Source organism: Cynocephalus volans, chromosome 7, assembly GCF_027409185.1.
Source record: "Cynocephalus volans isolate mCynVol1 chromosome 7, mCynVol1.pri, whole genome shotgun sequence".
NCBI classification, from domain to species: domain Eukaryota; kingdom Metazoa; phylum Chordata; class Mammalia; order Dermoptera; family Cynocephalidae; genus Cynocephalus; species Cynocephalus volans.
Genome location: NC_084466.1, coordinates 140,206,421 through 140,233,248, shown reverse-complemented (window position 1 = coordinate 140,233,248; position 26,828 = coordinate 140,206,421). Strand labels below are relative to the sequence as shown.

The window sequence follows — 26,828 nt, the reverse complement described above, 5'->3', positions numbered from 1 at the left end:
CCTTCACTAACTTTTCAAAAAGTGTTGTGCCATTGAGTTATAGGTGCCATTCCCCCTTCAGGATCCCATCCCTCAAGCAAGCTAGACTAGCTGGGAGCCCCTCTCCCCTCCCAGTTAGCACTCTGCTTCCTTTGGTGTAAACACTTGTGTTATTTGGCACATTAGGATTGGTTTTGGCTGACGCCTCTGCCAAAAGCCCCGAGTCCTGACATGCCTGTGGGAACCGAGGGCACGTAGAGGTAGGAGGAGGCACAATCTCCCTGCTAGTGACCACTGAGTTACCGTGAACTCTCATAGGGTCCAGTTGGTATCTCCAAGGGAAAGGTGAAAGAGTTCCTTTGGGATATCTGGTAGAACAGAGAGATGGCTATGATCACTGAGCAGGAACCATTTCCACCCCTGTCTTGTTGATAATGAGACCACTTTGGCTATAGTCTACAGTCCTCTGTTCTGCTGGTCTTGACTCTTGCTGCACAAGTGGGCCTCTTCCTGTGCAGGGACTGGTGCCCACACAGCCTGGGTTTCAGGACTGTTTCCTTCAGAGCCTGGCCCATAGCTGGTTCTCATTGGTGTCTTTGCTTGCCTGGAGGTCTCCCTGGAGTTGAGGACCTATCTGTCCCACTAGGAGCTAGTGCCTGTCACTGCTCTCACCTGCCTGCTACCATGTTGTGTGGCTTCTGGGCAGCTGTCAGAAACCTTTCTCTTTCTTTTCCTCCCTTGCTCTAGGCACGGCTATCATCACTGAAGAGCATGCAGCCATGTGGACCGATGGGCGCTACTTTCTCCAGGCTGCCAAGCAGATGGACAGCAACTGGACACTCATGAGGATGGGTGGGTAAAGGCATTTCCAGCCCAACCTTAGTTATCCTGATCTGGGCAGGGACAGACTCTAGGGCTTCTCAGGGCTCCCAAATCTTAACCTCTTTATGGGGTCATGGACCGTTTTGAGAATCCAAGGAAAACCTAGAAAGTGGCATGCCTATATATACATACATTGTACATTCAGATTTGGAGGGTCCTGATTTGGGATACCCCTCTTATTGAGGGGAATCTAAGAACCAGAGAGGACATTTAATTTGCTGAGATCACATGGCTCCCCATACATTTCACTCATGCACTGGAGGCCTTTCTACTGCTTTTGCTGCCCCATGACTCAGAGTGAGATAAAGGCAAGGGGCCATTGGCAACAGAAACTGGGAAGTTCTCCCCCTGAGCCTCTCTTCGAGGACCCTGGAGTCGCTTCTGACAGCTCCGTTTAAGAGAGAAGCAGTGCATAGGGCAAGAGCATGGGTCTGGGACTTTCTTGGGTTAGTTACTTCACTTTCAGTGCTTCAGTTTCGTCATCTGTAAAATGGGATAGTCATAGTAAGTACCACATAAAGTGGTGAGGATTAAAGAAATAATATATGGAAAGTGTATATTGAATAGTAAGTGTGTGTGTGTGTGCTCTGCTTTTTCACTTAAATTTGCGCTGTGTGTATTTTTCCTTGTCATTAAAATAGTCTTTAGAAACACGATTTTAGTGATTGTACAAAGATCTTTCTCTACTGTGTTTTGAACTTGGGGAACAGAAGATGAAGAAGGAGAAAGGGCTACCAGGGCTGAGTGAGAAAGAGAAGATGAGACAAAGTGCCTCATGTTTCTTTGTTGTGGAAAGTAATGAGGAAAGGAAGTTGTCACCAGACTCACAGTGCAGGGAACAGCGGGCTGGCCTTTGGCACTGCGGTCCAAGCAGCTGGCCGACTGAGCAGGCGTGTGCGCTCGTGTGTCTGTGCCCTGCACTCTCCACATACCTGTGTATGTGCTGTTTATCTTAGGGAGGAACTAGGAACATTTTCGTCCAGGCAATGGGATTATTTTACATTTCCGTTTCTCAAAAATCTTTCCAGATATATAAAAACACCAAAGCCATAGGTTGATTGTTGCTGCAGTGTTTTCTCCTTCCTTCCCTCCTCCCTCTCTTTCTTTCTCTCTCATTTTCTGTCTTACACACACACACACACACACACACACACACACACACACACACACACACACACACACACACACACACACACACACACACACACACACACACACACGCACGCACGCACAGAGAAAAGCAGGCATTCAAAGCCGCTATAAATGGACAGGCTAGTGGCCTTTAATTTTTTTTGATTGCGTGCCTCTGTTAGTGGGGTCAAGCTCCCTCAGCATATATGTGTGTATTTGTATATATGTCATATAATGTGCTACTGTCCATCTGTATTTCAAATATTAGCAAAGACTAATTTCTTAATTTTTTAGAAAATATAAATACAAATAAAAGTTTTAAAACTTTCTTCTTTGTACCCAGTGGATCGTTGAGTGTACCCCTGGGAGTGTGGGTGTCTCTTTGGGGCCTGCAGACTCAAGCTGTTAGGTCTCTTAGCACTTTGGTGGTCAGAGCGTCAGAGGAGCAAATACCATCTATCTGTTCCCTAAAGTAGGTATGTGGCAGCACTGGGGGTGGGGGAGGCCGTGTGTGTGAGTTCTCCCCTCCAAGCTTCTCGCTAGTTTGCCATCTCTCCCTAAACCTACCTTTCCCCAGGCGTGTCTCCTCTGTAGGGAGATTCTGGGGGGTTTGGTTGGCTAGTGAGTGATTCATCCCCAGGGTTTTGCCAAAGATCTGTCTGCTAGGAAATGACATGATTGCATTCTGTGAAAGTTATACTATCAGTGCTAAGAAAAACTTTGTTAATAAGTGGCTTGTTTAGTGGTTTGAAAAAAAAAAATAGGAAAGAGTCATATAGCAAAATAAAACTCAGTGCCAGCTTCTAGGCAGTTTTTTAGAACTGGGATTCATGAGCTCATTTCTTTATAAACCTTTGAACTTCCCTTCTGTGGTTCTGTGGTTATACTGGTAGTCAGTAGAGAAAATAGTAAGGATAAGTACTGTTTTAAAATATGTGAACTTTTACCTCGAAGATGTTAATTGTTTAGCAAAAATCCGAATAGTTAAAAAAAGTATACATCCTGAAGATATTGGCTAGAAATGGAAGATATTGGCTTGGATGAAATAAAAACTGGACTATAAGAATACTTTTATTTCCTTTCTGGAAGGTTATTCAGTGTCCTGTGTCAAGTTTCTTAGAAACAGAGAGGGCTGTCTGATCTTGGGAGTTGGGATACTCAGGGGGGCATGTTAAAAATGATGGTGGTGGGCCCCTGTGTGGCCCTCTCATAATCTTTGGAAAGATTTCTTCGCTGCCAGGACTTGTGCTCAGCCCTGCAGTCAGAGGCTGGCTGTGGGCAGGGGCCCTTCTCTCTATGACCTTGTCCTAGTAGCTGAGGGGAAGCACTGGTAGCATGTTGTCTCCTTCCCTGGTGTGTGACATGAAGGAGGCTCCCAGCTCCCATACTTCCCCAAATCACCACCCAGGTTTTTGTCGAGTGACCAATAGTGAGAAAGTGACCCAACGCTGATGAGATGATCTTTGCACCGTGCACCTATGTTGCAGTGATCCCCAGGATGATGTTTTTACCAGGCGTTGAGCAAAAATCGTGTTTTTTTTTTTCCTTCTGTCTCACGCTTATCTTATGCTTTCCTCACACCCCATCTTACACTTATCTCCCTCTTTCTGTAGCCTTCCAGGATTAAGGGAGTTTCAGATTTTCCAAGTCCTGCCAATCCACCATAAAGAAGGTGCTTAATAAAGACACTGATGTCAGGTTTTTAGTGAATTACATCCTTCTGGGTGGAACAATGAGCTTAGGCCCACTGGAAATTGTTTCTTATCAGTTCTGCCCTCCATAGGTCTGAAGGATACACCCACCCAGGAAGACTGGCTGGTGAGTGTGCTTCCTGAAGGATCCAGGGTTGGTGTAGACCCGTTGATCATTCCTACAGGTGAGTGAGCTTGGTCCCTTCCAGATTGGGTATGGAAGTGGGTTCTGGACTCTTCCTCATCCTGCTTGATTGCCTGTGGGGTGTGGAACATTTGGGGGCTGTGCATGATTCGATGTCAAGATAGAGGTTGAGGTGAGGAAAAGAGTTCTGGCGTGGAGGCAGGGGAAGGCCATCTGTAGTGAAGATGTCCTCTTACAGTTCCTTATCCTGGGCCATGGGAGGGTCACCTTTCAGAAGGTGCCGGGCTCTCAAGGCCCTGCTGCCTGCCTTGGCTGAAATGGACATTCGGTTCATGGCTGGGCCATGTGTGTGTCTCATCAGATTACTGGAAGAAGATGGCCAAAGTTCTGAGAAGTGCCGGCCACCACCTCATTCCTGTCAAGGAGAACCTTGTTGACAAAATCTGGATAGACCGTCCTGAGCGCCCTTGCAAGCCCCTTCTCACTCTGGGCCTGGATTACACAGGTCAGAACCATGGTTGGGCCCAACAGGGCCCCCAGCTGCCGTTCCCTCCAACTCTTACCATTGTCTTTATCCCAGTCCTTGGAATGAAAGTTGAGTTTGAGCTGATGGGAGGACTGTGCCTCACCTTGGCACAGTGGAACACTTGATGAAAGCAAGAGCTTTACTTGTTTCCACTGTTGCTACCTATTTGCCACTTACTTTGGCTTAGTTTATTTTTGCATAGCTCTTCTGGGTGGCTTTTTAGGTGCTGCTGAGAGAACTGAGTTTTTTTTTTTTAATCACTCAGGTGCTACCTGCCACTCTGACATGTCTGATATTGGAAATAGAGCCTGGAGATCTCTAGGTTTCATTTCCTTTATATCTTTCTAGACCCTCCATCTTGTGCCTTCTGCTTCAGAGGCTTGGGGGTGTTTCTTTGGCTTGTGGGATAGTGGTGGGTGAGGAGCATGTTCTGTGAACTGTCTGTGTGGATTTATGAAACAGTGAAGGGGAGGGGCCAGGAAGGCGGGGCAGGAGCAGGAGCCTTGCTATAGAAACAGAGGTGGATGGGAGATGGCTGTGGAATGTAGGCAAATTGCCCACAGGGGTCCTGGGAAGAAAGCACTGCAGCCTAGACTCTTGGCCAAGTTTTAAACAGCATTCCTGAGCTGATCTTCAAAGCAGCCCTTAGGTGTGGGGGCACCCCCCAGCTTTCCTGTGTGACCCCCTCACCAGAGGGTATTGCAAATTGGGGAGGATGGGTCCAGAGAGTGGCCCAGGGTCAGCTAAATATTTCCCATCAGCATGGTTTGAATTTTTTTTCACTGAAGCAGAGGCTCTGACATATTGCTTGTAGGAGAGCAAATGTTACTGGTCAATCTTGTGTTCAGGAAATATTTGAGTGCCTACTATATGCAGGACACTTGGACTAGATGCTGGGTGAATGGCAGATGGTTGTAACCTGCATTGCAAATGCCACCATGGCAGGGTGGTATAGTGGTGATGGGGTGAGCTCTGCTAGGGCCACAGTTTAATTCTGGGGAGCAGAAGGGAGGCCTTGGCCGTCCGTGTCTGACAGGGCAAGTGTGTTTTGGAAGTGGTAGTAACAATGAGTCAGACGCAGGGATTCCTAGGTTTTAGCACTGAAAGGCGAGCCTTGCCCCCCTAGGAATATAAAGTGGTGGGTAATATTCCCCTGATCTCTGAGACTGGGTGAGTGCACCCTTCTGGTGGTGTGTTCACATAGCTCCCTAAGCTTTCCCTCTTGCATATTTATGCAGTAGTGTAATTAATTGCTGGTTTACCTATCCTTCCTTTCTGGATTGTAAGCCCCATAAGGACAGGACTGGGTCCAGCTCAGAGCTATGACTGCAATAACCAGAATAGTGCCTGCAGAGGTCTATGGCATTTTTGGAATAAACAAATGAATTAATTTGCTGGTGAGGTAATCAGAGTTCAGGATAGTCAAGTGGCTTAGACAGAATCACACCTCTTGGGTAGGGCTTGAATCCTGGCCTCCCACTTGCACAAGCAGCACGCTTCCTGTAAGATGTGGTGCTGGTTAAGAATGTTTGGGATGGATACTTTCACTTGGCTCCTGTGGCTTTCTGGGACCAGGGCCAGAGTCATAAGCACATTTGTTTCTTGCAGGCATCTCCTGGAAGGACAAGATTGCAGATCTTCGATTGAAAATGGCTGAGAGGAACGTTGTGTGGTTTGTGGTCACTGCCCTGGATGAGATTGCGTGTGAGTACACTGGTTTCACTGTTTGGGTGTGTTATCTGATCTCTCCTTTGGGTCTCTGGGAATCTGTATGTTCATGCCTTTCAACTTTCTGAGTGGCCAGGGAATAAGCAAAAAGACTGTATCACAAATGGGTATAGGAGATACCAAGGAATTAGAGGGAGTGGAGGAGGGGAGTGTAGCCTTGCCCAGAGCAGTATTACAGCCAGGGACTCACGTGGAATCCATGGGTGATTTCTACCCCTGGCCAGCCTCTCAGGACTGTGGTACCTCTGAGGAAGGGCGTTTCTTTCAAACACTTTGTATCCATCAAGCTCTCTATAGGTGGGATCATAGGAGATATATTTTTCTTTATATTTTTTTCTTTATACTTTTCTCAGGGTCTTCACAGTGAGAATGTTCTAGAAACATTTCTACCTCAGAAAACTTAGGAACTGAAAGTTCTTCACCAAGTCCTTTGATATAATAGCAGTTTCTCAATCTTTAGGCCTTAAACTGTCCTCATTCAGTACTTTCTGTCATCTTCAGAACCTGAAGGAATCCTGAACCTTCCTGTCCTGTCTCCTGATTTCTGAGTTGATTTGACCTGGGGCAGCTGAGAAGAGGCACTGCTTTATTTTTTCACTTTCTCACTAGAGAAATAGACCCTACTACACAGTGTCCTGTCTCTTCTCTTTCATTCCCCAAACTTTGTCAAGTGCATCAATGATTTATATCCATAATTAACAACCTCAGCATCAGAGAAAAAATATATAAAGCTAGTTTCTTCCTTTGATTATAACAAAAGTACATTCCCATTGTAGAAAACCTGGAAAATGCAGAGGAAGTAGAAAGAAGAAAAAAAATCACCTATAATTCTGTTACCCAGAGATAATCAGTGTTAATATTCTATACATATATCATTCTGTAGTTTGATATTTTTCAAGGTACAATTTACTACAAGCATATATAAGCTTAGTATTTAAGTGAGTATTAAATATTCCAGCATATGGTTATAATTTATTTAACCATTTCCCTAAGGGTGACCTTTGAGTTATTTCTAGTTTTCCCACAATTTATTATAATGCTACTATCAAAATCTTGGTTCATAAATTTGTGTCTTAGTTTCTCATAGTTTTCTTCTTCCTATTTCTGGTTGGCTTTTAGAGGTAGGGTTACAGGTTAGAGGGTATGTGCATGGTAGGGCTTTTGGACCTATCTTGCCATTTACCTTCCAGAAAGGCTGTATGGTGGTATATGAATAAGCCCATCCTGCTACACCCTCGCCAGCTCCAGGTACTATCATTTTTCAAAAAGTGCTAGTCTGATAGGTAAAAAATGTTGGCTTATTGGTTTACTTTGAGAAGCCATTATTTTAAAATAGAGGCAATTCTTACACGCCAGAACCTTTTTGCACTCTGATCAACACGAGACCAAGTATGCAGGAGCTGGAAGCCCTGGGACCAGAGCTGTGCTCTTTGCTGGTCCCTCGAGTTTCTCAGACATTCAGTGACCTCACCAGAGCCCCTGATGCTGGCTGCAGGTGGGCCCTCCACCCCGCCCTGGTAGTACAGCAGACCCAAGGGTGCGCTGCAGGCCCTGGCTCCAGTTTCATTCATGGGACATAGCCTGCTGACTCACTGCTTTTCTTTCTGCCTCTTATGGAAAGCTCCGCCTCTGTGGGACTCATGGCTCTTCCAGAGGGGAACTCATTTGGCCTCCCCTGTGGGTGGGTCTTAGTTTTTCTACCCTAGGTCATTTGCCTTAGAAGAGAGAGAGTGCTTGTTTCTTTCCACTTTATTTGGCAGTGCCAGAGGTTTGTCTGCGGCAAGGCCAGACCTTGCGGGTCACCACTAGGAGGGCCATTTCATCTTTTTGTTTGGGGGCATTTCTCATGTTTTCTGACTATTAACTCTCCAGTCCCTTCTCAGGGCAGCGATGTGGCCATATAGGAAACAGTTCTGGTGCCATCATGTGGTGGACGTGAGCAACTGCAGCTCAGAGGTGGAGCCAGGAGGAAGGTTGCCTGCCTTTCTGAGGTGCCACTGAATCCTTTGGTGGCAGCTGGACTCCCAGCCAAAGCCTTTCCCTCTTCCTACTGGCTTAAAATTCCAAGTCAGGCGGGTGACAGGGACTTTGATTTCTTTTTTTAGGGCTGTTCAATCTCCGAGGATCAGATGTGGAGCACAATCCGGTATTTTTCTCCTACGCAATCATAGGACTAGAGATGATCATGTGAGTGTTTGCCCCACATCTGGAACTTCCTTCTCCGCAGCTCCTTGGAGCCCCAGTCTCTTCTTTCTGGTCCAGGCCCACCACTCTCTCTCTGCCTTACGTTTCACTAATGCACTGTTTTCTCCTGTTCTTTTTTTCCTTTCTTTTCTTCCTTAGCTTTAGGTATTTATTTATATTCTGCCTTTATTTTAAATCCCCAAATGATTTGAAGTCTATGAAGGTATCTACAGTACTATGAGATTAAAAAATGAGTAGGCGAGGACAGTAGGGCAAAGCCACAGTGGTGTTAGTTCACAAAATTCCTTCTGTAGGGTCTTGTTCAGGCCACACATTTGATTTCAGTTTTCTAGCAGGCAGTGCAAAGGGCTATGTAGGCTTGATTATACAATTCTAGGTCCACAATGGAAATAAACTGTCATTTTGGAGGTCAGAAATTATATGGGAAAACCCCCTGACCTGTGCTTTGTTGAATTGTTTGTGGCCTTCCTGTCATTGCTGTTTTATTTGGATGGCTTTCTTCATTCAGACAGCACATTTATCGAGTGCCTATTATTTGCTAGGGGTCTCTGTTAGGTACTAGGGTAAATGAGAAAGAGAGTCTTGGGTTGGAGTTGGGGTGATGAGCACAAACATGGGCGCAGCAGCACATCAGTGGGATGGGTAGAGGTGCCAGGAGAGGGGCCTGACTTAACCTTGGGGTTCAGAGGAGACCCTTGGGGAAAGTAATTTGAAGCAGAGATTAAGGAACGTATGAGTTAGCTAGGTGACTGGCAGGATGAGGAGGAGTGGGGAATGGTGATCCAGGCAGTGGGAACAGCATTTTCAGAGGCCCTGGGCAGGAGAGAACACAGTGCGTGTAGAGGGCCTGAAGTGGTTCAGTGTGGTTGGATAACAGGGTGTTCGGCCAGAAGGGGAGCATGCACACATAAAAGAAAGGCCTTGTGGGCCAAGTTCAGGAGCTTGGGCTCTTGGCCTCAGGACAACGGGGAGGTAGTGAATGAATTTTTCAGAGGCAACCACACGATCAGGCTTGTAAATTATAAAGAATATTATGACTATGAAAAGTAGGGTGGATGGGGCAAGACTCAGAGGCTGTGACATTAATCCAGGCGGGAGATGGTGGTGGCCAGAATCTGGGTGGTGACAGGACATGGCTATAGATAAAGCTGGACAGATCTGACGGAGATTTAGGCTGTAGGTCCCAAGATCTTCATGAAAAAGAGGAAGAGGGCCATCAAGGAGGATGATGCACTGGTTTCTGGCTTAGGGAATGAGATGGATGATGACAGTAGACACAGAGATGGAGGACACAGGACAGCAGGATTTGGGAAAGGAGTGGGGAGGCAGGCAAAGCTCCTTGGTTTTGGTTGCCAGGAGACAGAATCTGATGTGTGTGTGTGTCTGTGTTCTTGCCTTCTCACATGCACTCCTTTTTCTGTCACCTGCCACCGGCCCCTCTGCAGGCTCTTCATCGATGGTGACCGCATAGATGCCCCCAGTGTGAAGGAGCACTTGCTTCTTGACTTGGGCCTAGAAGCCGAATACAGAGTCCGGGTGCTTCCCTACAAGTCCATCCTGAGTGAGCTCAAGGTGCTGTGTGCCAGCCTCTCCCTGAGGGAGAAGGTGTGGGTCAGCGACAAGGCCAGCTATGCCGTGAGTGAGGCCATCCCCAAGGTTGGTGGCTACACTTTGGCCCATGTAAACCCTGCCACCCCCTCCCCAGTTTTACCATTGTGCAGCTTTTTCTCTGAAGCAGAGGCTGTTCAGGCAGGACTGGCTATAGGACCAGAGCTGTTGTATCCCTGGCTGAGGCCTCAGAGCTAGAGCCGTATTGAGAGTCTGAGGGCCCTTAGAGTCACTGAGTCCTGTATTTTCCAGAGAGTAGCATGAGAGATGATTTTAGGTGATTTTAGATTAATACTTCAATGTATTTAAGTATGTCTGTTTTAACAGCATTTAGTGTATACTAGAAAAAAAAATAGCTAGCATATGAGATCATGATATTATAAAAATTATTTAAGACAAAGTTGAGTTTAATAAGTGATGTTAATTCAAAGATGGTCTAAAGAAAAGTACCAGTGAATAAGGGAAAGGAGATGGGCAGCTGTGCAGGTGGTATGAGAACGCCTGAAGTTTGGGAAACATTTTTCTACCACTACCCCTTCCCCCACTGCCTTTTATAGCTAAGGAGACTTGAGGTCCAGAGAGGCTTGGAGAATTGGGGATTTGTCAAAGGTTAAATGATATGATAGCCTTGCCCTTTACTGAGCCCCTGCTGGGCAGTGCTAAGCAGCTGACACCTGTTGCATCATTTTAATTAGGGTCTGGAGTAGGACTGGAATCCAGGCCTCTTCAGAGGTAGGCTTTTCTACTGTCCTTCCCTGGGCCTCTGGCTACCAAGTGTCCTTTGGCAAGCCCAGCGATGTCCTCTTTTCTCCACTGAGCAGTGGGCCATTCTGGGAAAAGCCCAGGCCTGGCCCTCTAGACCTGGCTTACCATTGCACCCCTGCCATTGTCACACTGTGTATGAACTCTAGCAAGCCACTTAGAGCTTTACTTCCTTAATCTAAGTGGGGATCACTTCTGCCTTCCCTGTTTTGTGAGGGGTATGTATGAGAGACAGAATAAGAGTGGAGAGATTGAAAGCAATTTGAGAAGCTCTGTGCAAGGGCCAGGTGTGCTGAGTCCCTCCCGCTCCCTATCACACAGGGCTGGGTTTTGGCTTGTTCTTAGACTGGGAAGGGATTTTTTTTAGCCCTTGAAAATCAGACCATTAGCAGTATCTGGGGTGTGATCTCTGAGTGGGAAAGGGGAGGGAGCAGGAGACTTCCCTCATCAGGTTATGTGCATCCTCAGATAGGGAGAAAAAGCCTCCTTTGTGCAGCATGAGGGGTTATTTTGGTGAAGCTTTGAGTGGTTAGTGAACTCTGACCACAATCATGGAGGCTTGAGAATGCAGTGTCTTGCTGATGGCTGGCAGCCTGCAGTCTCAAAGAGCTAAGGTGGTGGGGGAAGGAAGGGAGAGATCTTGTTTGATGTACTTACTCTTTCAGATGACCTCAAGCCTCTTTCATTGTACTCAGGGTCATCAGCCAAAAGGGGTAGATCTTCAGGTCCCAGGGGACAGTTGGGGGGTCCCGAGTGTGAGCTCTTTGAATGCTTTGTCTCATGTGCGCTTTTCTGGGCAAAGAGGTAGTTGCCTTGATCTTGGATGGGTGGAGCAGGCTTGATTTCCCATCCTACTGCCTTTTGCCCCCAGGATCACCGCTGCTGTATGCCTTATACCCCCATCTGCATCGCCAAAGCTGTGAAGAACTCAGCCGAGTCAGAAGGCATGAGGCGGGCTCACGTGAGTAGAGCAGCTGGTGCAGGAGACGGAAGGGAGGTGGTCAGAAGGCCCAGCTGCCTCACCTGTTGTGTGGCCTTGAGCCTGGCCCAAGGTTGGAATCTCTCTGAGCCTCAGTCCTTCTGGCCTTCCAGAATTAATGAGAGAATGAAATAAAATACTTGATAGGTTGGATCTTTACAAAGTATAATACACAACACGAAAAGTGATATTGATGATGATGTGTGGGTGATAGTGTAGATGATGGTGATGATGAAGCCTCTTAAAAGAGCCACATTGTATTTCAAGGCAAAGGATGGACCTAGAAAGATTTGGGGCCCAGAAATGGCTTTTGACTGTGGCCTGTCTTTCCTGGCCCGTGTAGGACAGGAGTTTAACCCTTTGGGGGAGTTACCTGTGCTCTGAGGAGGGGCCCTTCCTACTGTGCCTGAGCTGTTGAATAGCAGAGGAGCCCTTTCCCTGATAATGGGTATTGCTCAAATTGGCCTCCAGAAACTGCACACATAAAGCGCTGACTGCTGATGGATTGGGGCCCTGTAGATGCAGCCCTGTCAGTATTGCATTAGGCCTGGGCTCTGAATCTGGCCATCTGATTTTCAGTAATAGTTTAAAAAATGTTTCCATTGTTTGTACAGATTAAAGATGCCGTTGCCCTCTGTGAACTCTTTAACTGGCTGGAGAAAGAGGTTGGTTCATAGTCTTCCTTAAATACTGAATGTAGATTATTCAGAAATATCTACATGTGATTCTAACTGTGGCATCCTCTATGCTCTGTTGTCCATGAGGTTAAAGAGCTCAATCTAGTTTTAGTGCTGTATTTCAATAGTTCTTTCTGGAAATTTGGTATGTATATGCTTAAAAATTCTTTAATTGTAGAACATAGTAACAATGATGAAGAAAGACATTCCATGACAGAGTGGATCCTTTTTGGGCTAGGGAATCATAACTAAGTGGAATTTCATTATGAGGAAAAATGACCCTCATAATGTTATTTTTGGCAAGCTGATTGTATTAGGAGTAAAAGATCTTTGTGTACATGTTGAACTTAAGTTTAAGCCATAAAACTTTTATATTAAATTGACTCTTGGCCATTTCTTGTCTTTCCACTCCCTGTAGTTAACAAGAGAGTGGTTTCTTTGTGTTATTAAACAATATCATGTTCCCTGTAAATATTATATTACATAAACAGCTCTTTAACTGGAAAAACAAAAATATTGCCTTTATTCTCACCAGTGAAACTATTTCCCCCATATTTCCTTCTGGCTGTATAGATCATTTTTAAAAATATAAGTCATTTTTACATGTCTCTCAGTGTACAGATGCTATTTTGTATTTTGCTTATTTTATTCACTTAGAACCATAGTGTGAGCATTTTCCATGTGCTTTGAGGACTTAAAAAAAGATTCAAATAGAGACTGCATCTAGTGTCTAGACCGATTTACTTACCCATTCCTCCTATTTTTGAATGTTTAGATTGTTTTTCCTTTTTTCTATTATCAATAACCTTGCAATAATATTTTTGCATTTATCTCTTTTATTTCTTCAGGATGATTTTCTTAGGATGATTTCCTAAGAGGGGATGCTTTTGAATTTTTAAACTTAGATGCATTATTTTGAGAGGTTTTAGGGTGTAATATACTGAGGCAAAATGGGTGAGTGGAGAATGAAATGAATAGAAACCCTTCTACTTAAGACAGCTTTGGTGAGAGCCCTTGGAAGTTCTTTCCTTGTTAAAGATGAGTCATAAGTTGTGTCCCGTGGATATGGAAATTAAAGAAAAAGTAAGCTTTTAATGTATCCTCTCTACCATGTATGAGGCACACATGAATTTGTCTCAACAGATGATTTATAAGCAGTTTTCTCATAGGTTCCCAAAGGTGGTGTGACAGAGATCTCAGCTGCTGACAAAGCTGAGGAGTTTCGCAGGTAAGGATCTGTTTGGGCGACCCAAGAACCTCATGCTGATTTCCGTGGCAAGTTAAATGAGGCTGGTAGGACCCTGATTCTGTGTGCAGTAAAAAATCTTCATGCTGCTCTGCTCTGTGTCTTTCCGTTGCAGGCAACAGGCTGACTTTGTGGACCTGAGCTTCCCAACGATTTCCAGTACGGGACCCAACGGCGCCATCATTCACTACGCGTAAGGCATGCGGAGGAGCATGCTGCCTGGCTTTGCTGCTGCTTCTGCACAGGAGCCTGAGCAGGGGAGCAACATTGTTTTACCAGAGACCCCTGTGCCCACCTCCATGTGTCTGCTGAGACTGTGAAAATAGGGAAAATAAGACCGCTGAGGCCTGTGTTCTCTTATTTTCGCTGAATCCTAACCTCTGCCTTTTGGGAGCCTTCTCTTAGGCTCAGTATGGCATTGGCATTCTCCACAATGTAGTCAACTGGGTGTTCCTCTTTCCTTTTTAAGGTTGCAGAAACTGTATTCATAATACTATAATCTTGAAGACTGGGATTTTTGAGTGTTTTTCTTTCCTGATAACAGCAACCTTCCTGATATACCAGTCCATACATCTTGTGATCTCCAGTACCTCCGTACGAAAAAAAACTTAACACTAGGTTGTTTGTCTACCTGTTTTGGGTTGGGAGATAATCAGTACCCTATCTCCTCTACCCCTGGGCTTGAAGCCTGGCATCTCAGTCCTTGGGAATTTTTACCACATGATCTATTTGGGCCCATGGGCACCCAGGGCTGAGCCTCCTTGATCTGTGAGACAGGTGTGGTGCTGATATGTTTAGACCGACAGATCTGCCTGCAGAGATAATGGGAAATGTAGTTAGGTGTGGCCAGCAGGCTTCAGCTTCAGCTTCGCCCAGCTCAACCATTTGCCATGCATGGGCATTCTGAGTCCCACGCTTCCCCATCTGTGGTGTGCACGCTCAGGGCAAGAGCATGTGGGCTGCCTCTCTGTGCTGTGCTTGGACACACATTGTTTTCCCCCTTTTCAGTAATTGCTTTTAGAGTTTTTAGTCTTGGGACAGATTTTGAAGCTGTGTGTGGGAGACAGTCATGAATGTGATGGTACAATTCTCCCTTATTAGTGCTTCTCTTCCAACATAAAAATATCAAAGGGACTTCAGTTTTTGCCTTATGTTTAACTCAGATGGTGAATTTCCTGGCTGGATTCTATCCTAAAATTTTACATATAATGAAAACATTAAAAAATTTCAAATCAAGGGGGAGAAATTTGTTTCCTCTCTGGCATTTCTTCTGTTGGAAGCCGGTTTAAAGGCAGGGCGCTGGGCCTGTGTCTGGTTGTCTTTTGTAGTTGTTTAGCTTGCTTGCTGGTTGCCCTTATTGCTGAACATGGGCTGGTCCCTGGAAATGAAAGGCAACCTCCATTCAGCTGCCCCGTGGACATGTGGCATGCTCTCATCCTTTCGGTCATTTCCCAGTGCAGTGTCTAGAAAACGGCTTGGGGAGAGCGGATCACTTTTTGAAAATACTTCATGTTTATTTGAAAAAAGTGCTCCAGAGTAAAAGTATCTCAATCCACTCCTTTCCCCAGCAAACATCCCTTAGTTTTTCTCCCAAGTTCAGACATTCACCCCCTCCCTGTAAGTGGCCTCAGAGGACTGAAGGAGGACCCTGGAGGCTGAGGCAGGGGCCTAGGGCTCCCAGAGATGAGAGACTGCAGTGATTCCAGGCTGCTGCCATCCCAGTGCCCAGGACTCTGGTTTGGATCAGTTGCTTCAATTGATTCTTATTTTTGTAGTTTTTACGATTATCTCTTGAACACCTGTTTTGTTCCAGACACAAATAGAGGTAGATATAAAGAACTGTGTTCTTCCTTCTCTTGAGCTCTTTAGTTGGGAAGATAGATTGACTGGGTCTTTAAATAGTAGATGTTTAATATTAGCTGGAATAATTAATTTATTGGGTAATTTTTTATTTTGATGTAATTTTAGACTTACATCCATTGCAAGAACCGTACAAGGAACTCTTGTGTGTCCTCCTCCCAGATTCACCAATGTTTACATTTGTGGAATAATTAATTTTTAATTAACTTTGTTAGGCCGGTTCCTGAGACGAATAGGACCTTGTCCCTGGATGAGGTGTACCTTATTGACTCGGGCGCTCAATACAAGTAAGTGAACCAGGGCTACCGTGGATTCGAGGCAGTTGAATAGGTGGACACGCTGAGCTGCAGCCAAGAGTGCTCGGCTGCTAATCTCATTCTGCACTGATGGAATTGTTGTTGTGTCTTGTCCTTTTTTTTTTTTTTTTTATCCCTACTTGAAACAGCACAGTTGTGACAAAAGACTGTTTGATAGAAATGTTTAATCCTTGGCCGGAAGTCGTTAAAATACTAAATAAATAACTGAAATAAAACAAGCTTTTGGAACCATTGGAATGTTTTCTGCCCCAGCCCATAAACTGCTTGCAGCTGCCCCAGGGCCTTAGGAAGTAAGCAATTCATTCCGAATGAATGAATGAGAAATGAGGGCTGCCCCTAAATTTTTGTATTTCCTTTTTCATGTCTTGCCACTTTCACAGTCATCCCCTCTAGAATCATTTCTCAGAGAAGAACATAAGGTTTGGTTGGGTCTTGATATGGAACCCGTGAGAAGGAGCAAGACCTAGGTATTGTCTGCACTAAGAGAGCAAAGCAAGGCCTTTTAATGCTCCATTATGCCCCACTGCAGTTTGGACTATGGCTATGGTAGAACCGGTTTATTAAACGAGCTTAGCCAGTTACATGGTAACCTACCCTTGGGACACGTGTTAGAATTAATAATATCAGCCTAGAGCTAAGGATACTGGGATTGCTTGGTAATGTTATACCCTTTTGTTTACTTCTGAATTTGATCAGGATTCTGGAAGTTATCCTTTTTGTGAGTGATATGGTGTGTTAAAAGATGTGCTTGGGTATTTTTAGAGTCTGTCCAGTAAGCCCCTTGCCATTCTAACAGAAGGAATTGGATTTTGACCCTCTTTTGCTAGAAATGGGCTCCTGTTTACTTTGTTCTCCTCTCTCTTGTTCATACCCCCAGTGATGGTGTCTTTTTTGAAACAGTCCTCACATTATAGACCAGGAGTGTGTGCGCCAGGGTCTGAGTTCACTCTCACTTTATTGAGCCAATCTTTCATTCATGCTTTGTCCCATTTTTTAATAACAATTATTGAGATATAATTCACATATCATACAATTCACACACTTAAAGTGTACAATTAGTGGTTTTTAGTATATTCACAGATTTGGGCAACCATCACCACAATCAATTTTAGAATATTTTCATCACCCCAGGAAGAAACCCCATACCCATCAGTAGTCACTCCCCTTTTTCCTTCCTCTAGAGAACCACTACTCTACTTTCTGTCTCTGTGGATTTGCCTATTCTAAACATTTCATGTAAATGGAATTATATAACACATGGCCTTCTGTGTCTGGCTTCTATCATTTTGTATAATTTCTTCAAGGTTCATTCATGTTGTAGCATGTATTAGTACTTCATTTTATTACTGAATGGTGTTCCATTGTGTGGATATTACCCCATTTTGTTTATTCACTTATCAGTTGATGGACATTTGGGTTGTTTCCACATGTGGGGTAGTATGAATAATGTTGCTGTGAACATTTATGTATATGCTTTTGTGTGGACATATGTTTTTAGTTCTCGTGGGTACACACCTAGAAGTGGAATTGCTGGGTCATATGGTAACTCTACATGTAACCTTTTAAGGAGCTGCAAACTGCTTTCTAAGGTGGCTCCACCATAGTCACACCCAGAAACAGTGTAAACAGTGTATGAGAGTTCTAATTTCTCCATGTCCTTGCCTGTTTCACATTCGAGTAAAAGCTTATTTTGGCTGAAAACTAATTTGTTCTTTCTTTTGGAAAGGGATGGAACTACAGATGTGACCCGGACTATGCATTTTGGGACTCCTACGGCCTATGAGAAGGTAAGGCTGAGGCAAAACACTCAAGAAGCCCTCTCTGCTTTCTTAAGAAGAGCATTGCTTTTAGGAAAAGGGATTGTATAAATAAGTAAAAATTATATGTGGGATAGTAAAATCACTCATTTCTGTGGAGTCAGGCTTATCTGCTTTATGAGGTTCATTTAATTAGTTATTGGAGGATAAGACATTTGATGAAATTTTAAGAGCATTCTCTTAAGGTCAAGGCAGCTCAGGTTGAAGTTTAAACAGCTTTGGCCCTCTCGAGTCTAGAAGTCTCTTTTAGGATGGGTGTGGGGTAGTGAAATGTATACTTTACGAGCAGTGTCTAGATTTGATTCTGAAAGCTGACACCTTCTTTTTTCAAGTTCAGCATTTCTGTTTACAGGCTCAACTCTCTAGTAACTTTCTAAAATGACAAACCCTGTTCAGTTTCTGGTGTGACTGGCCTAGAAAGGGGAAACAGGGCTGTGAGGTAGAGAGATGTATACCAGGGACCTGGTTTCTGATCTTCTTTGCTGTTTCCCAGCTTCATGACCTTTACCATCCATAAAAATGGGGATGAAAATAGCCACCTCCCAGGCTGGTTGTGAAGTTCCATGAGCCCAGTGAGTTCCTGGATCACAGTCACTGCTCAACGAATGTTGGTTGAGTTTCTGAGTGAATCTGTTTGTCTAGGGAGCTCCTGCAGGAAGATTATCCGTGGAAAAGGGTTTTATGCAATGTAGTGGGGCAGATTTTATCGTCTTGGTCCCTTGCCTTGTCTGTTTGTAGGTACCAGCACTTTAGAGATGCTTGGACCTTGGGTCCAGGATTCCTTTGGTGTGGCTCTTTTAGTGCTGTGGAGAGAGTCCCAGCCCAGGTTGAGAAGTATGGAGTTTTAGTTCTGACTCTGCACCTTACTGGCAAGCAACCACCTCCTGAGCAGCACTTTTCTGGGCAGCAGGGATAACCCCTGAGGACAGTATAGTGGCAAGGAGCAGTGTTGAAGCAAGACTGCCTGGGTGATGTGGGCATGCTACTTAACCTCTCTGTAAAGTGAGGATAACGATAGTGCCCCCGTCATGAAGTAGCATGCCCCACTTGCCACACATCACGCAGTGTGGAATTAAATGTACAGCGCTCAGTGTAGAGACTGGCACAGAGGAGCAGCTCAGTAAATGTTAGCTGGGTCATCAGCACTTCTTATTACCTTCCCAGTCTTTCTAAGCTCACATGACATAGAATATATCAGAATGTTCATTATAAGGTAAAGTCCTGTGGAGTCATCACTCTGACAGTCTCTTTTACTAAATTTAATTTCAAGATTTTGTGGAAAATTGGTCTCATGGCCAGGCTTTTTACCCACCAGGTTTTTTTTTTCCTTTTGATTTTCTCTGTAGTATTGCTAAAAACTTTAATAGGCAGGGTTTTCTGAACTACCAAGAAGCTATGGGATTAAAACGACTGTCCCCATTCTGTCACATGCCCCCTGGCTTTTCTTTGGCAGGAGTGCTTCACGTATGTCCTCAAGGGCCACATAGCTGTGAGTGCAGCCATTTTCCCCACTGGAACAAAAGGTAGGTGGTTCCTTCTGTTATATAGTAGTCTCTTTTTCTGTTCAAGAGTCAAAGTTTGGGTGAAAAAGTATGTCCTTCCCTCACTATGTCGGTCCCCAGCCCACCTCAGGCTCTGCCAGGGCAAGTAGGGGCACGTGCTGCATGGAGTGAGTCTCCTGGGCACACTGAGCTTGGCGGGCCTCCAGGGCACCAGGTTTAGGACTGGGCCTGCTTTCAGCTGTGTACCTCTCTCCTGACCACTTATGGTATTGGATCACACATGCGGGCAGCTCCTGGGAGAGGGCAAACTGGGCATGAAGGCCTCAGGGCCTGAGTGGAAGTTAGTACAGCCTCCTGTCTGCCCTTCAGCACTGGGCCAGGGCCTCCTTTCAGGGATTTATTTTACTGGGATCCTGACTTTAGATATGTACTTCTTTGCTTGAGGACTGTTGGGTGGGGCTTTGGGCTGGGAGTTGAGAAAATCTGGGCCTTGGATTTGCTAACATCAGGCATGTACTCATCTCCCAGAGCCTCACTTTCCTTTCTGTCATGCCTGCGTGCGTGCCTGCTTGCAGTCAGTTAGAATCTTATCTTTGTACTTCTGAAACCTTAGAGCCCCAAAGCTGAGAAAGGAAGGACCTTGTCATCTAATGCAGTCTTATCTGCCGCTGGTGTCCATCCCCCACCAGCATCCAGGACAAATGGTCTGCAGCTCCAACTGAGCTCTGACTGGTTGGGGGGCTGCTTTCCTCAGGAGCTCTGATCATTAGAAAGTTCACCTTTGTGCTGGGCTGAAATCTGAACCCTCCAGTAACTTACCTGTTGATTTCTATTTCACCTTCTGGAGTCAAACGTAATAAGTGAAATATCTAAAGTGCTGTACATACATTATCAAATGGTTCTTATGTCTTTTAGGCCATCTTCTCGATTCCTTTGCCCGCTCGGCTTTATGGGATTCTGGCCTGGACTACCTGCACGGAACAGGACATGGTGTTGGGTCTTTTCTGAATGTTCATGAGGGTCCTTGTGGCATCAGTTATAAAACTTTCTCTGATGAGCCCTTGGAGGCTGGCATGATTGTCACTGATGGTAGGTGTTCCTCATGTACACGGCAGGTGTGGATCTTTGAGTCTTTTTGAAAACTCTGTTTCTTTTTTTTAAAATTTAAATTTAGTAAATTGAAATTAATTTCCCCCTTTTGTCTTCTTGAATTAAGAACAACAAACTTGTCTGATTATGAAAGCGTACATGTTTATTTTAGAAAAAGTGAGGTTATGGAGCAGTGTAAAGAAGGAAAACGAAAATTATTTGTAATTCAACCACCCAAGAGAAACATGACTTAATATTTTCGTGTATTAGGTGTTGGTCTTTTATGTATGCATATATCTTTTTAAAAAATCATTGAGATCATATCAGACATATTATCTGTATTCTGCTTCCTTACTTAATTTATTGCTTTTTCCCATGTCATTGCCAAACCTTTGTAAATATATGTTATCAAATTATTGCTTTTCTTTTTTTTTTTTTTTTTTGCTGGCTGTTACAGGGATCAAACCCCAGACCTTGGTTTACCAGCACCATGCTCTAACCAATTGAACTAACTGGCCAGCTTGTAAATATATTTTGATATATTTACCTTCAGCATTGTGTCTGTGTGATATACACCATGATTATTTAGCAGACCCTCTGTTATTGAACTACTTTCCCTGTAGCCAGCTTTCAGGAGCTTCAGAGCCTGCTTTCTGTACCTCAAGTGCCTATTCAAACAGGCCGTGTGGGAGAAGGCAGCATCTCTGGGCTCTTGAGCCCAGATTGAGTGGCCCCTTCACCTGTTTCTTCCTTTCCTTTGGGGCAGGGAAGTCATCCCAGGAGTGAAAGCTACTCCTCTCTGTACACCTTCATCACGGGCCACTTCTCATTTTGGGGTTTGGTTTGTTTTAGAGCCAGGGTATTACGAAGATGGGGCTTTTGGAATTCGCATTGAGAATGTTGTCCTGGTGGTTCCCGTGAAGACCAAAGTGAGTATTTATTTATTTATTAAAAAACTTCCTTATTCCTTATCATAGGAAGATGAAGACTTTTGTCTTTGGAGCCAAGAGTGTGCCCTTCTGGGGTGAAAATGGAGCCCCATTCCCCTGTTATTGGGGACTTTCCTGGAAATCACTCTCCTGTCCTCCAAAGCCAGAAAGGAAATTCCTAATGAACTGGAGCCCAGAACTGGAATTCAGGGAACCCCAGGCTGGCCCCTGCTAGATGTGATTTGGGGCTCAGTTTACTAGAGGTGGCTTGTCCTGAAATCTCCTCTGCTGGGGGTGCTTGTTAAAGGGGCCACTTTCCAGGCAGAGTCTCCAGGGAGGGGCCTTGCACCTGTGATGTCACCACACTCCCCAGGTGACTTTTATGAGGTAAAGTTGAGGAACCCCGAGTTATTTGGGTCATGCCTCAGTGGCAATAAGAGATGAGTGTTTACCCTCTTCCCTCATCAGTGTTGCCAAGAGGTTGCAGGGTTTTAGGTGCTAGGCTTTACCTAAAAGAGCAGCTTTCTCCTCCTCTGCTGATAATGGAAATGGCACAGTTGGAGGGAAGTAGCTTCCTAAGCCTGCAGGGAGGTTGACTATAGGGATGTGCTCTCTGCTTCCAAGTGGAAGTTGCTCTTCTTAGAAGTGGCCTTCCACCTCTCTCCCAAAGAGACCCAGCATGCTCTGTGACCCCCAGTGGGCAAATGTGTTATCACCTGATGGGCCTGGCTGGGTCAAGGCAGGCCACACAGTTGACTGTTAAAAAATGATTTGGGGGACTTATATCCCAGCAGTCTCGGGAACCAAAACCAGAGATGCCCCTGAGCCCAGATGCCTGCCCCTGCTTCCTCTCCATCACAGTAGCCCTTAGCCTGTGGGCTGCTGCTGGGGGCCCCTCAGCACTCTTTGTTTGGCTTTTCCAATAGCACAGGCTGCTCTTTTTCCAGCAGAGCAGCTCTTGGAAAGTGGCATCAGCTGTGCTCCTCATCTGCCTATTAAACATGAGGACCACCTAACTGCTTCTTGGCTCCCAGTTACACCTGGCTTTGAGGGGCAGTCATGTCTGGTGGATTGACCTTATGGTGGTTCATTGTGGCAAAGAGGAGTAAAAGTTCTGTTTTCTTCCTTCTCCCACAGTATAATTTCAATAACCGGGGAAGCCTGACCTTTGAACCTCTAACTTTGGTTCCAATACAGACCAAAATGATAGATGTGGATTCTCTTACAGACAAAGAGGTAATGGGGAAGTCTTTGGGGGCAGAAACGTTAGTAGGGGGTTGGAGAGCTACTCTAAATTCTCTACTCTGTTTTCATGTTTTAATTTAGAGGTCTAGGCTAACTGAGTCTGAAAATCCTAGGTCTCCTGAGAACCGTGGGAACTATTCCTGTATTTGGTGGGCCTCCAGGTAGAGATATCCCTGCTCCCCAAGCCATTGTGGGGCTGTAGGGTTTTGTGGGTAAGAAAAGTATGCTATTGCTTTTTAGGAAAATAGCTGTACTATTCCTCCATGGCTGCACTGAGGTGTGTTTAGCAAATGTGGGCCCATGTATCTTCCCTACAAAAAACCAGATGAGTAGTAGGGCCTCTTGGCCATTGCACATACCAGATTGTTTTCTTCTGTTGCATGAAACATTAAGGGAACGAGAAGCAAAATCTATTATCGTATGCCCTGTTTTCACACAGATGAAGAGCGGGGTGGTACCAGCTCTTCTCTGTTACTGCTGCAGTCCTTCTGGGGATGTGAAACCCTTCACAAGGCTTGGGGCCCAGCAGTGCTTACTTACCAAACTTAGGTCTTGAAACCCTTTTATATCCTAGAATAGGTCCCTGGGTTCATGAGGCCAGGTGAGATGGCAGGCCTGGGAACCTAGAGTAAGGCTTGAGGGATCAGGCAGGTAATCAAGGTCAGAAATGGGGCAGGAACAATTAGCACTGGACAGACAAAACAGTTCCCAAACTAGGAAGCCAGAAGCCGGGAGGACACAACTTCCAGAGCAAGGCAGGGGTTAGAAACCCCAGCAAAAGCAAATGACTGGTAGGAGCCAAAGGAAGGACAAGCGTGGTGGGTTACTCTAGGAATAAGAAGTTTTTGTTGCCCAAAGCTGCCAGCCAGTGGCCTCCTCCCAGGGGCCTTTGAATGCCTCTTGAGGCAGGAACGTATCCTCAGTGGAGCCTTCTGGGCCTTGTTCTTGGCAAGAAAGGAAAGAGCCTTTGAGGTCTAAGGAGCTCCCCTTCTACAGGAGCTGTGAAATGGGATTCTCCCAGCTTGAAGCCTCTTCTGCCTTCTCCAGCTCACAGATGGGTGACAGAGCAAGGTCTTCCACTCCCTGCTTCGCTTTCCTCTGTGCTTGGACACCTTTGCCTGACCATCAGTGCCCTTGGTTGAGCCAAACATTCCCACTCACAGGACTCAAGTGAGCCCTGCTAAACCTGGTTTATTCTTGTGGATGGATACAGAACAGGAAAGTCAGCTTATCAGCAGCACAGTGTCAGTGTGGTCCAGCGGTCCAGGGGCTCTTCTCCAGCCCCTGTAAGTGATGGCTTAGGTGAAAGGGAATGAGAACACGTGAGTGGGCGTGGGAGCTGCCCTGTGCCTGTAAGAACCAGTGGCCCTTGTAATGGCCCTTCTGTAATGGCCCTTTGGCACTGCTTCCAGGGTCTTAGTAAGGGACTCTCCAGTAAGAAGTCACTTTGCACTTTCGGAATGCAAAGGCTATGGCTTCCTACCAAGTGATTCTAGGTTACACAGTCCTTCCCGTCCATATGAAGTGTGGGAATCAGGAGGCATTTCCTCTATATGATATTCCACTTTATCTAGGGAAATAGTGCATGAGGAAGGTTAAGCGAGGCCATTTTCTTTGAAGAGGAAAGAGTTTTGTTAACCTGTGACAGTCTACTGCATGTCATTGGACATAGGCCAGAGGGATCTGTCTTGTCCAGTGGTTCATTACTGTAACTTGCATACCCAAGTCACTGAAATACTGTTTTGGCCAATTACTCTTTATAGGGCAGATAATATCTTCTTATCCTGGGGATTATAAGCAAGTTTCTACCAATAACAGTATGTATAGGGCAGATGATTTCTTCTTATCCTGGAGATTATAAGCAAGTTTCTAACAATAACAGTATGTAATAGTGTTTAACATACCAAGCAGAATACAGTATCATTTATATCTCTTTTAGCAAAAGATGGTCCCTTTCCTATATATCACTTAATAAGCTCAGGGCTTCAATCAGTCTGAAGGCACAGGATACCTTGCAACAAGCTCTGTCCTTTGGGCTTTCAAAATAATTGGTTATTGCCCTTTACTAGCTCCCAGTCTGTCTTTAGCAGTCACTTTAGGGAGTTTTTGGTTTGGGTCTACGTTCCCATTATTTATCACCAGATGGCAGCATAGGACCTTGGTCAGAGGTGAACATGGGCAGCTGCACTGTCAGGGCCTTGGGATTTGCCCTGGCCCCGCTGAGGCTGTCCCCACTCCCTCTTTTCTCTCTTCCCCCCCAACCAAAAGGGCCTTAGGAGTTTCTTTGTGGCCCCAGGGTTGCACCAGGCTGCTGCCGTTGCCTTCACTGTTGAGCTGCTTTGGATGGCAAGCTGCCTCTTAGCCCTGCCTGGCCTTGCTGCTGACACATGGCAGTTTACCTGCTTTCACACGTTCCCTCCTCTTCCTCAATTCCCAGCAGGGGCTAGTGGGCTCCCGTAAGAGGTAATTGGAACCCTGGCTGGGTCAAAGCCAGCAGGCACTACCACCGTGTGTCTGCCCTCCATCCCTTGTGGGTTCGTGCATTCCTTTTGACCCTTCAGCTGGGCTTCAGTACTTGGCCAGACTATAGTCCCCAAAGACAGCACTTTTGAACCACCACTGCTGCCCCACATGACATTTGGCTTATTTATAACAACTACAGCAGTGGCAGTATCAATCTTGTCAGCCTCACTGCAGCCACGTTGTGGATAGTGAAGAGAGTGGCTTGTTCTCTTGGTAAAACTTCCTTCCCTCCAGCTTTCCTCTCTCTCTCTGTCTCTCTCTGATCAAGCAGAGATCTCACACTTTGACCTGCCACAGAGCTTTCCCCTTCAGGTCCAGTGGATCAGCCCCCACCTAGGCACCAAGTCCCATCAGCACCTCCTTCCTTCTCATCTCTTTTTTATCTCCCACTGTGGTGGTGCATTCAGATAAGCTCTGAAAGTCAGGCTGACTCCCACAACCCCACTCTGCAGCACTGCAGTCCTTGACCATCAAAGGTTTTGGGCTCATTTAGACAGCCACGCTCACAAGACCCACATGGTCTCAGCTGATCCTTGCTTCTTCAGCTTGTTCAGCGTTGGATAGGAAGCTCAGCATTTTGGCAGGATAGCTTCAGGTGTGTCTCTTAATGGGAGTTTTCACAGGCACTATCAGGTCCCCGCCTTCCCCCTTACTGCCCCAAGATGGCTCAGGTGTAAGGGAAGGAAGCCACACAGGTGGGTGCAGGAGCTACTGGCTTAGGGACCCCTGCCCCTCCCTTGTAATGGCCTATGAGTGTGGTATCCAGAGGTCCTGTCATGGGGAATGCATGGTTATAAGTTACTCCATACTCAGGGAATCCCAAAGCTATGGCTGGCCGCCAGGTATTTATGGTTCCCTCATAATCATTGCCAGTCTATATGCAGTAGACTGTTCTGGGAGCATTTTCACCATAAGTGATGTGGCCTGGTTCCATCTGTTTTCAGTGGAATGGAATACAAGGAAATCACTTATCTGAGCAAGGAGAAAGGGTTTTGTGCACCTTTATGCTCAGCTCGTGATCTCAGCAAGTGGGCCCCTTGCCGTTGGCGTGTGTGGTCTTTTGGTGAAGGTGTGATGGTGAATACTGTGCCCATCCTTCTCTCCCCTGCAGTGTGACTGGCTCAACAATTACCACTTGACCTGCAGGGACGTGATTGGGAAGGAACTGCAGAAGCAGGGCCGCCAGGAAGCTCTTGAGTGGCTTATCAGAGAAACGCAGCCCATTTCCAAACAGCATTAATACCTCCCTGGTTTTTGTTTTTGTAAAATGCTCTGGGGAAAGGAAGAAACATGGCAGATCCCTGACATCTTTCCCCTTTCCTCTCCTTCCTCCGTACTTCCCCTTTTTACTTTTAGGCTCTAAGAAAAACTGAAAATCTTATCCTCTTTGATATTTTCTTGCAAACTCTTAGTCTTTTATGATTTTTTAATTGTTGAGAATGAGCCAAGGAGAAAATTGCTGCACCAGAAGGAGGGTCCCCACAAAGCTGAACACTTGATAAGGAGGTACCCTGAGTTCTCTGGCCAGTGACAGTGACACAATGAGTGCTCTGTGAGGGTCACGTTCCAGGTGCTAGTACATCATTCATGATCACCTCAATGTTCATGAGACTATATTTATGATCGTGAATAAAAATGTCAAAACTGTGCTTTGTCTCAGCTGTGTCTTTCCTCATGGTCCTTTCCCCTGCCATGTCAACGAGCTGATCTCCAGGGCTGCTGGCCTCTGTGGCAGACATTTTCCAGGTGAAATTCCACCTTTGAGCAGAGACCCCTGGCCTCCCTGCACATTTGCTGCCTTAATTGTAATTTCTTTTTTCTAGAAAACCTAATATTTTGGTGACTTTTTTTTTATTATTTCAGTTTTTTCTGATTTTAAAATGTGTCCTTAATATACAGAGAACAATAAAAATTATGTCAAAAGTGGTAGTCTTCCATAATCCACCCTATCAGTGGATGCTGCAGGTGTCTTACCCATATTGCCACA

General features: G+C 45.5%; 1 protein-coding gene across 7 annotated transcripts in view; it reads left to right on the top strand.

Annotated features, from left to right (window-relative positions):
* The window catches only part of XPNPEP1 (X-prolyl aminopeptidase 1), a 55,507-nt gene extending 29,018 nt beyond the window's left edge, over nt 1-26,489 (top strand). For 6 of the 7 annotated variants that reach the window (XM_063101865.1, XM_063101863.1, XM_063101862.1 and 3 more), the window contains 17 exons: nt 727-831; nt 3,776-3,868; nt 4,190-4,333; nt 5,963-6,058; nt 8,188-8,269; nt 9,733-9,943; nt 11,529-11,618; nt 12,251-12,301; nt 13,483-13,541; nt 13,675-13,752; nt 15,635-15,706; nt 17,463-17,523; nt 19,007-19,076; nt 19,971-20,144; nt 20,997-21,073; nt 22,211-22,309; nt 25,953-26,489. In XM_063101865.1, the coding sequence (XP_062957935.1) occupies nt 727-831; nt 3,776-3,868; nt 4,190-4,333; nt 5,963-6,058; nt 8,188-8,269; nt 9,733-9,943; nt 11,529-11,618; nt 12,251-12,301; nt 13,483-13,541; nt 13,675-13,752; nt 15,635-15,706; nt 17,463-17,523; nt 19,007-19,076; nt 19,971-20,144; nt 20,997-21,073; nt 22,211-22,309; nt 25,953-26,081 (1,691 nt within the window). In that variant the 3' untranslated portion in view covers nt 26,082-26,489. Of the gene's footprint in view, nt 1-726; nt 832-3,775; nt 3,869-4,189; nt 4,334-5,962; nt 6,059-8,187; nt 8,270-9,732; nt 9,944-11,528; nt 11,619-12,250; nt 12,302-13,482; nt 13,542-13,674; nt 13,753-15,634; nt 15,707-17,462; nt 17,524-19,006; nt 19,077-19,970; nt 20,145-20,996; nt 21,074-22,210; nt 22,310-22,431; nt 22,480-25,952 lie in introns of those variants that run through there. The other variant, XM_063101864.1, reaches the window with a different exon arrangement.
* The last annotated feature ends 339 nt before the right edge of the window (nt 26,490-26,828 follow it).